An 11,725-nucleotide genomic window follows, 5' to 3' on the forward strand; every position below is an offset into this window, starting at 1 on the left:
AATAAAATCTTTAAAAAAAAAAAAAAATAAAAAAAAAAAAAATAAAATAAAATAAAATAAAATAAGAAAAGAAATTCCCCCAATACCCATCCAGGCTTCCTATTGGTTGGGTTAACAAATTGCCAAACTTCCTCCTCTAAGATGGAAAGGGAGTAGTTTCTATAAAAGTATACCTTTGCAAGTTCCAGTAGAGACTAATTTTACTATTCCAGGTTTTGGCTTACAGTGTGTCTTCTTGGTAATATAGCCTAGATTGGTCTCCCTGACGCCAGTGAACTCCCAGGAACTTCACCTTCCCAGCCTGCCCTTCGCATTGTCTCCAGAATGGCTTTCCTTTGTCACTGCTCTGCTTGAAATCTTTCAATGGTTCTTTATGACCATCTCCCCAGCATTCACTGCAATAAGACCTTTCATGATCTGGCTGGGTTGCTGAACCTTCCTCCTGGCACTGGCCAGCAGACGGGGGTCTGTGCTAGGGCCATGGGGCTAGGTGTGCACCCAGCATCAGCTCAGTGCTGCCTCAACCAGGCTCTCTTTAGCTGCCCGTTGGTTCAGCAGCACCAGCCTCATCTTTGGCTGGGGTCATGCATCCACAGACTACCCTGGCACAGAAATCCAGTGTCTCCTAGGGGCAGATAGTGTTTTCTTCTTGCTGTTTCACCAGGCTTAAGAAATCATACTCGTAGTATGCAGACTTTCTCACCCCTTTTATGATTTCTTCAGTTATACTTCTCTCATCCTATCTACTACGGTCCAACTAAAAACACAGAAGATTAGATGTGTAATTTAATTCAATAAACATTTTATTATTCCATCTGTGCTAGGGGCTGGAGATACAAAAGTGAATAAAACCCAGGCCTTGCCCTAAAGAGTGAACAGATTGGGCTGGGGAGCGATGGGCTAAGTAGAGTGCCAACTGCTATAACAGAAAGCTGAAGAACAACCTATTCCCAAGATGGGCTTACTTTTCTCTGAGCAGGATCGTAAACAATGCAACTTCCTCTTCATTCCATGATGATACTCAAGAAGGCATACACAAGGTAAGGGACAGACAACTTTTTTTCTTAACAAAATGTTAACACTGTCCTGATGAACAGATTAACAGAAGCCCCTCTGCCCAAAACCTGGTTGGAAGCCAAGCCCAGAGCCAGATGTAGCTTTCATTTGGGAGAAAAAACCACGGTGAAAGCCCATTCTGAGTGTGAGGTAGTCCTGGGATGTAAGGAGAAGGAAGGGGATGCAGGTGTCCTCTGAGCCCACAGAGGGCAGCCAACAACCAGGTGTGGAGGACTATGGAGCCCACGGTGGAATGAATGCAGAACTCCCTCTTCACCCATTCTCCTCCCCACCCCTGTTTTCCTCTCCCTCCCCCTCCCTCCTCCCCCCCCACCCCCCACCCCCTGTAACAGAGGAATTCTGTATTCTGGAGGCATCTGGTGCTTCAGCGGCTCCTCCCTGACCTGGGACAGTGCTGGGGTTCAGGGGACCATGGAGGGGATACAGCAGCACCTGGGCCCACACACTCCCTTCCTGGCTTTGTCCCCTCTGTGGTTCCAGAGCCCCAGGTCTCCAACTCATTCCCTGGACTTGTCCACTACCTCTTCTCTTGCCAGTACCCATCTTCCTGTTTCTTCCCAGGCTGCTCCTGCCTGCTTCATCCTGTTCCCTGCCCATCAGACTTTCTCACCCGGATTTCCTTTACCCCACTCCTGACTCTACTCACCATCCAGCACTACCTCCTGACCAAGATCCTGAAATGGGAGAGAGGGAGGTGCTCTGCTCTCCACGTACCACATGAGAAACTGCTGTGGCACCACAGTTCTCCATCCTGTGTCTCCCCTCCATGCCTTGGAATGTGCTGTTTCCTCTGCTGGGGAATCCCTTCCTCCCCTCTTTTTTGGGCTATTTCAAGAATCAGCTCAGACACAAGGGGTGCCTTCCTTGATCTCTCACAGACCCTCTCCTTGGAGGTTCACTGTTCCTCTGAACTCTCTCTGTGTCCTGTTGACCTCTAACATGGCCCTTACCATAGGACATTGAAATTGTTCGTAGATGTGTTTGTTCCCCTAACCTGATCATGAGCTCTTCAAGGACAAGACAGGGTCCGAGTTCAAGGACCATGTCTCGGTCATCTTTGGATCCACTGCACACACAGCAGTGTCGGCCACACTCCAGTGTCTAGCACTTATTGAACCGCACTGAACACTAAAGAAAAGAATACTGGTGAGTTAATCAGCCCAGGCTGCCATAACAAAATACTACAGACTGAGTGGCTCAAACCACAGACATTTATTTTCTGGAGGCTGGAAGTCCCAACATGAATGTACCAACAAGGTTGGTTTCTATTGAGGGCCCCCTCCTTAGCTTGCAGGTGGCCACCTTCTGGCCGTGTCCTCACATGGCCTCTTCTGTGCTTGTGTGGAGAGAGAGATCTGGTGTCTCATCCTCTTTTTTTTTTTTTTAAAGATTTTATTTATTTATTTGAGAGAGAGAGAATGAGAGAGAGCAAGCACATGAGAGGGGGGAGGGTCAGAGGGAGAAGCAGACTCCCCACCGAGCAGGGAGCCCGATGCGGGACTCGATCCAGGGACTCCAGGATCATGACCTGAGCCGAAGGCAGTCGCTTAACCAACTGAGCCACCCAGGCGCCCCCTCATCCTCTTTTTATAAGGATGCCAGTCCTACTGGGTTAGGGTCCTACCTTTATGACCTCATTTAACCTTAACTACTTTCCTAAGGGTTCTATCTACAAATACAGTCACATTGGGGGTTAGGGCTTCAACCTATGAGTTTTGAGGACCCACAATTCAATCCATAACAACTGGTGAACTTGAATTTAGAAGATTGGAGCTCAGGTACTGACTTTCCCTGAATCCCGTTGAGTGGTTTTAGGCAGCAAGTCCGTTATGCTCTAGGAGCTTCAACTTCTATATCTGTGACATGTGGCCAGTTTTATGGAGTTGTTGAGAGGCTGAAATGAGACCATGGCTGGAGGACATTTATGAACTGTAAGTTCCTGCACAATAATAATGACTTAATTATTCCTTCTACTAACATATCATCTTGCAGTTTACAATGTGATTTCCAATGCATATATCATTCAATACATGTGCAAGGAATCATTACTGTTATTATCACTACAGGCATATACCTAAAAGGAAAGTTCGGTTATAATCCATCCTGCAGAAGGGATTCAAGGCAGCTTCGGAGGAAAACTCTCATGCATGACAGGGCATTCCCTATCACTTCTCACAGAGGCTGCAGAAAAGGCCCAGGAAGCTGTTGATGAAATGAATGGCCACCAGGAGAATCTGGAGGAGGCTGATGCACAGAAGGATGGAGAAGAAGGCCACGTGCCAAATGACAGCTTTAGAAGGCTCCAGGCAGACAGAGTTCCAGAGGGAATGGTCATACAAATAATTCCTATCCCAAAAGAAAAAAAAAGGGGAGGGAGACCAGGGGTTGAGGAATAACTAAGAAGAGCCAAGTAAACAACCTCAGTAGAAACCAGGGGCCTCCCCCCAGCCAAGGCCATAGGTCTAGACTCTTGAGGGTGACTGTTGTTGTTGCACCTGCAAAATGCCAAGCATCAAAGAAGGGAGATGCTAGAACGTGTGACCAAGAGGAGTTTGTAGGCCATCTGTGTGTCTTTCTGTCTGTCTTTGTCTCTCTGAGAAGACTGAAAATCCAAGTTTCCGCCCATTTACCTGTTATGCAAGTCTTGGAATGGGTAACCATATTTCCAAGCTTGCGTCTGATTGAAGGATGAGACATCAAACATGCAAAATGGACCATCTTTCAGGGCTACTCCGGAAGTGATAAAGCAAATCAAGGCTCCAAGAAAAGCCAGGCTACTGGACAGCAGAGAAGTGAGCATCTGTAGAGGGAGGGAAGAAGCCACGAGGTGAGACCGGGTCATGACCAGGTGATGGGGTGATCCGGACAAGCCTAACTTCTCTGGCACTCGGGCTCTTCCCCATCAAATCACATGGGGATAATGCTGCCCCTGGCACCTCCATTAAAGCGTAACCAAGGCAGGGTGGCTGATGAGGGGTCAATGGGTAGAGCCAGGAAGGGATGGGAGAGAACGCATGAGAAGGGGGAAGCAGTGACACTTGCACCTCGGTCTCCCTGACCCAGTTGGCTCTCCCTCCAGAGCTTCTCAACAGGTTGGCATCAAAAACTTTTACACTCAGGGGCCACTGGGTGGCTCAGTCAGTTACTGACTCTTGATGTTGGCTCAGGTCATGATCTCAGTGTCGTGAGATCGAGCCCTGTGTCGGGCTCCACACTAAGCATGGAGTCTGCTTAATATTCTCCCTCTCCTCTGCCCCTCACCACCCCCCCACTCGCGCCTGTGCGTGCGCTCTCTCTCTCTCTCAAATAAATTAATAAATCTTTAAAAAAAAAGTTTAAACAGCCTCTGGGTAGAAGGGTTGGATGGTCATCGCATGCCCTTTTCTTTTTTACTATTTTTAAATTTTTTAAAAAGATTTTATTTATTTATTTGACAGAGAGAGACACAGCGAGAGAGGGAACACAAGCAGGGGGAGTGGGAGAGGGAGAAGCAGGCTTCCCGCGGAGCAGGGAGCCCGATGTGGGGCTCGATCCCAGGACCCTGAGATCATGACCTGAGCCAAAGGCAGATGCTTAACGACCGAGCCACCCACGCATCCCCCGCATGCTCATTTCTGACTCTTTTAAGGGAAAGCTGTATTTCCAAAAGTTCCAAGCTCCTACCCCTGATTCCTCTCTTTCTCAAATCAAACATGAAAGGAAACAAGGGAGGAAAGAGGGAAGGAGGTAGAAAAGAAGGGAGGGAGGGAGACAGAGACAGAAATTGCAGTCAGCTCAGAAGGGACTCCTGTTCTGTCATTGCGCTTAGTCTGTGCACCACTCACTTCCCTCCCCAAAGATAACAATGAGTTCATTTCCTTGGCAGGAGTCTAGCTTGCTTTTAAATTGGCTTCTTTCTCAGAATACAAGGTCGTTTTCTCCCTTCGAAAGAATACATATTTTAAAAATTTAAATAAAATATAGATATAATTTTTATATGGAATCATAGAGTCCTTTTCCCACAATGTCACACTAGTTGGGAACTGGGGAGGAGCCAGGGAAATGCTCAAAATGGGGTCCCGGCCCTGGCAGCATCACATCACCTGAAAACTTGTTAGAAATGGACAACTTCCTGCTTCACTCCACCTTCTGAACCAGAAAAGTTGGGGCTGGAGCGCCTGGGTGGCTCAGTCGGTTAAGCGTCTGACTCTTGATTTCAGCTCAGGTCATGATCTCAGGGTCATGAGATCAAGCCCTGCATCGGACTCTGCGCTGGGCGTGGAGCCTGCTTAAGATTCTCTCCTTCCCTGTCTCTCTCCTCCTCCCTCACCTCTAAAAACAATAAATAAATAAAATAAAGTCAACTCTCCTGTCTCTCCTACCTTCTCCTTTCCTCAGACAATATCTCTTAAAAAAAAAAAAAAGGAAGAAAGAAGATCTGGGGGTGGAGCCAGCAATATGTTTTAACAAACCCTGAAGGGATTCTGATGCACTCACAAGTCTGAGAACAACTCACTCGCCTAGGGGAAAACCAGACGAGACTGAGAACAGATAGTGAATGAAATGTGTGGGTGTTTATATTTAATTCTTTAACATATAACTCTGAATCAGTGGGGTTCCCAATACGTGGGCGGCAGATATCAAAGTAGGCTCTAGAGTTACTGTAAGGAGGCCACAAATTCATGTGTCTGAGACTGAATAAGCAATATATCTTATACTACCTATGTAGTGAGATTTTTCAGATATATATGAATGCCACTGTAGTTGTAAGTGCAAATTTACTCTGGGCCCCAGTTTCATTTTCTGTAAAATGGAGGGGTTAGACTAGAATCTAGTCATTAGATGATTTCTGGAAAACCTTCCAACTCTAAGAAAAATTAAACAAAACAGCCAGGACATTTCTTTCTTTCTTTTTTTTTTTTTAAGCAGACTCCACACCCAACATGGGGCTTGAACTCACAACCTGGAGATTGAGTGCACGCTCTACCCACTGAGCCAGCCAGGCACCCCAGGAAATTTTCTATCAATGACACATGAGTGCAGTGCATTTAACTCATGTCCATATTGTTCAGTAGGTTAAAGTAATAGTAGCAGTTCCTCACATGTATATAGACATTTCTGGCTCATTAAGCACTTACTCCCTTAACTTCATCCTGTTCACTCCCATTTTATAGATGAGGACCTGAGCTCAGAAAGGTTAAGGAACTTGCCCAACAGCTTAGGGTTATGAAGGGTACAGTCAGGACCTGACTTCAAGCCCCAAGACTGAAATTGCCTCTTTACCAGTCTGACTATAGAGTAATAGGATGTGGGGACATTCTAGGTATTAGAAGAGTAGAATCTGGTGCTTACACTTCGGCAGGGCCCACTCTTACTGAAGCAGCCATATCTCCAGCCCATCAAGGAGATGAGGATAGCTGCAGTGAGTACCTGGGAGAGGGGAGAAGAATGGTAAGAAGAGATTGGGTAATCGACATTTCTAGCTGCCACTTGTGCCTTTGAAATAGATCCGTTGGGCACCTCACATGAATTTGATAATCCTATCTTTCCCAGAGGGTTTCGCTTTGACTGTCAGGACCCAACTGGATGACTAGCCTGACCTGACTCTCTGGATGGCAATGTTTATACCCAGCCTTCTAGTCCTAAGCCAAAGTTCAGCAACAAGACTTGACAAGTCTTCCTAGAGTCACCTATTCCTTGGAATTGCTATAGACCCAAGACCAGCTTGCTAGATCAAGCATTCTTTTTTTTTTTTTTTTAAGATTTTATTTTTAAGTAATCTCTACGCCCAATGTGGGGCTCAAACTCACAACCCTGAGATCAGGAGTCACATGCTCTACCCATTGAGCCAGCCAGGCACCCCCAAGACCAAGCATTCTTGCAAAGAACCAAAACACTACTCCCCTGCCACTTCCCTGCTCCACCCTGAGGGGTGTTTGGGGAATTCACACCCAAGAAACTCCAAACACTTACCATGAGTCCTCCTCCCCAGAGCCCAGAGCCCAGCATGGCATGCCTGCCAATGAGGCCCCTCAACAGGTAGGTCACATCCCAGTTAGGAAAGAGGAGAACCAAGTTGGCTCCAGCAGCAAACAGGGCGGTAGTCCCGAGGCTCAGCCCCAGGATGCGGGAGCAGGTCCGTGAGCATGCCATCACATCAGGAGAGGACAGCATCCTGGAACCAATGGATAGAGAGTCATCGTAGCTCTGTTGGCTGGAAGCATCAGGAAGGGGAACACCCATAGCAAGGGTAGGGTGGGGGAAACAGACTACAGATAATGTCACCTGCCCAGGTCAGATCAAGAAGAGCCAAAGAACTTGCTTAAAAACTTTGCCTTCTATAAACAGTCCCCAATGGATAGGATTTAATTGCTCCATTTTCTGCCAACCCCAACTCATCCCATCATATTTTGCTTGTACCTCTATACAGCCAGTGATTATTTCTATTTGGGACAGGAAAAAATGTTTAAAGGTGTCATCCTCTCTCTTTAAAAGATGTCATTTTAGAGATGTCCACTGTCACCACTTCCATTCAGTAGTACAGGAAATCCTATCCAGTGCAATAAGAAAATAAAAAGAAGCAAAAGCCATACAGACAGGAAAGAAAGAAGTAAGGTAACATGATTATCTATGTAGAAAAACCAAAGGAATCTATCAAAAAGTTACTAGAACTACTAAGTGAGTTTAGCAAGTTACAGAATAAAAAATTAATATACAAAGATTCTATTGTATTTCTGTATACAAGCAATGATAAATTGTAAAAATTTAAAAAACAATATTTAGGGGCGCCTGGGTGGCTCAGTCGGTTAAGCGTCTGTCTGCCTTCGGCTCAGGTCATGATCCTGGAGTCCTGGGATTGAGCCCCACATCGGGCTCCCTGCTCAGTGGGGAGTCTGCTTCTCCCTCTGCCCTTCATCCCTCTTGTGTTCTCTCTCTCTCAAATAAATAAAATCTTTAAAAAATAAAAATAAAAAAACAATAAATAGCATAAGAATAGAAAATACTTATGGATAAATTTAACAAAATATGTGCAAGACTTTGGTACAGTAAATATAACAAAATATTGCTGAGAAAAATGAAAGACCTAAATAAATGGAGAGATATACCACATTTGTGGATCAAAAGATTCACTATCATTAACATGTCAGTTCTCTCTAAATTGATGTGTGGATTCAATACAATCTCAGTCAAAATCCTAGCAGTGTTTTGTTGTAGAAATTAACAAGCTGAATCTAAATTTATATGGAAATGCAAAAGTCCTAGATTAGCTAAAATACTTTTGAAAAAGAACAAAGTTGGAAGACATACACCATTTGATTTCAAGACATTATAAAGTTACAGTAAAGTTACAAAAAGTAAAGTGCTGGTGTATAAAGACATACAGACCACTAGAACAGACTAGAGAATTCAGAAATAGACATACACATATTAGCAAATGATTTTTTAAAAAGACAGTATTTCAATGGGAAAAGGATAATCTCAAACAGTGCTGGAACAATCTATATGCAAAACAAAAAAATATATACCATGACTATTACTGCAAACCATATTCAATAATTAGTTAGAAATGAACCATAGGTCTAAACTTACTAAATTTCTAGAGGAAAGCAAAGGAAAAAACATTGGGATCTTTTTGTTTTTTTTAAGATTGTATTTTTAGGGCGCCTGGGTGGCTCAGTCGTTAAGTGTCTGCCTTCGGCTCAGGTCGTGATCCCAGGGTCCTGGGATCGAGCCCCACATCAGGCTCCCTGCTCTGCGGGAAGCCTGCTTCTCCCTCTCCCACTCCCCCTACTTGTGTTCCTGCTCTCGCTATGTCTCTCTCTGTCATAAAAATAAAAAAGTAAAATCTTTAAAAAAAAAAAAAAAGATTGTATTTTTAAGTAATCTCTACATCTAACATGGGGCTTGAGCCCGCAACCCTGAGATCAAGAGTCACATGCTCCACAGACTGAGCTAACCAGGTGCCCCTGGGATCTTGAGTTAGCGATTTATTTGATAAAAGACAAAAGGTACAACCTATAAAAATGATAAACTACTTCAAAATTAATTTGCTTTTCAAAAGATACCATGGGGGGGGGTCCTGTGTGGCTCAGTCAGTTAAGCATCCAACTATTGATATTGGCTCAGGTCATGATCTCAGGGTTGTGGGATCAAGCCCCACATCCGACTCCAAGCTGGGTATGGAGCCTGCTTAAGATTCTCTCTCTCTGTCTCTCCCTCTCTTAAGAAAAAAAAGATACCATGAAAGCAATGAAGAAGGAAACCACAGACTGAGAAAATATTCACAACATAAATTTTGCAAATATGTATGTGAATGCGAATACATACAGGTCTGATAACAGACTTGTAACTAGACTATATGAAGAACTCTTAAAACTCTGTAATAATAAGACAACAACTTGATTTTAAAAATGGGAAAGAGATTTAAACAGACACCTCATTTCATCTCACAAAAGAAGATATATGGATGACAGCTAAGAATAGGAAAAGATGCTCAACATCATTTACATAAGGAAACACAAATTAAAACTAAAATAAGATCCTACTACACACCCACCGGAATTATTTCAATTCAAAAGTTGGACTCTACCAAGTGTTGGTGAAGATGTGGTGCAACGGGAACTCTCATAGGTAACTAATGAGAATACAAATGTTACAAGCCACTTTGTAAATTAGCTTAGCAGTTTCTTATAAAGTTAAGCATTTACTTACCAAATGATCAGGTAATTCCACTTCTACATATTTATCCAAGAGAAATGAAAGCACACGTCCACACAAAGATTAGGACTTGAATATCCATAGCAGCTTTATTCACAATAACTACAAATTAGAAATATGGGAACAACCTAAGTGTGCACCAAAAGATAAGTAGATAAACAAAATGTGGCATATTTACACAACAGAATATTATTCAGCTATAAAAATGAAAGAAGTTCTGAAACATGCTACAACATGGGTGAAACCTGAAAACCTTATGCTAAATGAAATAAGCCAGACACTGAAGGACAAATACTGTGTGATTTCGCTTATATGAAATATCCAGAGTAGGCACATTCATAGAGACAGAAAGTAGATTAGGGGTCACCAGGGACCGGGAGCAGAGGAATGGGGAGTTATTGTTAAATGGTTACAGAGTTTCTGTTTGGGGTGATGAAAGAATTTTAGGAATATATAGTGGTGATGGTTACACAATATTTTGAGTGTAATTAATGCCACTACATTGTACGCTTTAAAATTGTTAAAATAACAAATTTTATGATATATACATTTTACCATGATAAAAAAAATCAGTTAAAAAATGAGAAATAACTCAAATGTTCATCAATAAGTGAATAAATAAATTGTGGCATATCCATGCAAATGAGTACCTCCATGAGGCAACAAAACAGAATAAACTACCAATACATGCAACCATATGGATGACTCTCAAAAGCATTATGCTAAGTGACAGAAGCCAGAGACAAACCACTACAGAAACAATCATACAGACTACTCACTGTATGATTCTATTTATATGAAATTCTAGAAAAGGCAAACCTAGTGATAGGAAGCAGATCAGTGGCTACCAGGGCTAGGGAATGGGAGAGGGGATCAATACAAGGGCATTAGGAAACTTGTGGAGGTGATGGAGATGTGTTCTGTGTCTAGATTCTGGTAGTGAATATGCAACTAAATGTATTGACAAAACTCATCAAACTGGGCTCTGAAAATTGGTCAATTTTATTGTGCTTTAATTATACATCAATGAAATGGATTGCAAAATTAAATGTCTCATCTAGGTAAGTTGTAAAATGCCTCCTCCACACTTTTACTTATAGCCATTTCTCCTTTTTACATTTTCACTGATACATGAACTTCTTGTCGTTTTTCTTTATTATTTTTTTTAAAATTTTTATTTATTTATATATTTATTTTCTTGTCATTTTTCTAAACATGAATTACAATAGGGTTGGTGATATTTGGGTAGACTTGTGTCAGTATGGACCTGAAAAAAATCAGTGCCTTGACATCCCCAAGAAGTTGATTGTTGCTGCTTTGTGATTCAGGTCTGTCTGACCTAAGACTCTTGACACTCCCCTCCCAACACATTACTTTGCACGTAATCAGAAAATATGTGTGAACCAGAGCCCCCATCTCTCTTTTACACATCTACATCCAAATATATATGTAATAAAATATTTCACAGTTTGGAGAATTAAACATAGTGTATATATTTGTACTTATAAGCCGTATGAAGAATTAAACAACACCCATGTAAATGGGACCAGCTTACAAAACAGGTCGTTACCACTAATATTATTGAAGATCTACGTGTGCCTATCAATCCTACTCTTTTGGGGCGCCTGGGTGGCTCAGATGGTTAAGCGTCTGCCTTCGGCTCAGGTCATGATCCCAGGGTCCTGGAATCGAGCCCCGCATCGGGCTCCCTGCTCAGCGGGAAGCCTGCTTCTCCCTCTCCCACTCCCCCTGCTTGTGTTCCCTCTCTCGCGGTGTCTCTCTCTGTCAAATAAATAAATAAAATCTTAAAAAAAAAAAAAACTTACTATTTTCCTGGATTCCTTCCTAAAATGACTACCCTTAATTTTTATTTTTATCATACCTTCTTTTTTCTTTTTTTAAGATTTTATTTATTTATTTGAGAGAGAGAGAATGAGAGACAGAGAGCATG

The 11,725-nt window shown here is 42.9% G+C and overlaps 1 protein-coding gene across 2 annotated transcripts; it reads right to left on the reverse strand.

Moving 5' to 3' along the window:
• Positions 1-3,242: 3,242 nt before the first annotated feature.
• TM4SF19 (transmembrane 4 L six family member 19) lies at positions 3,243-7,230 on the reverse strand. 2 transcript variants are annotated; one of them, XM_021692602.1, is made up of 4 exons: positions 7,030-7,230; positions 6,409-6,486; positions 3,708-3,877; positions 3,243-3,423 (listed from the first exon to the last, which is right to left on the reverse strand). In XM_021692602.1, exons 1-4 carry the CDS (start codon positions 7,228-7,230, stop codon positions 3,243-3,245), a joined length of 630 nt encoding a protein of 209 aa, XP_021548277.1. The 2 variants fall into 2 exon arrangements, with proteins under 2 accessions (XP_021548277.1, XP_021548278.1); XM_021692603.1 differs by lacking the exon at positions 6,409-6,486.
• Positions 7,231-11,725: the final 4,495 nt, after the last annotated feature.

The sequence above is a fragment of the Neomonachus schauinslandi genome, chromosome 1, assembly GCF_002201575.2.
Source record: "Neomonachus schauinslandi chromosome 1, ASM220157v2, whole genome shotgun sequence".
In the NCBI taxonomy this organism is placed as follows: domain Eukaryota; kingdom Metazoa; phylum Chordata; class Mammalia; order Carnivora; family Phocidae; genus Neomonachus; species Neomonachus schauinslandi.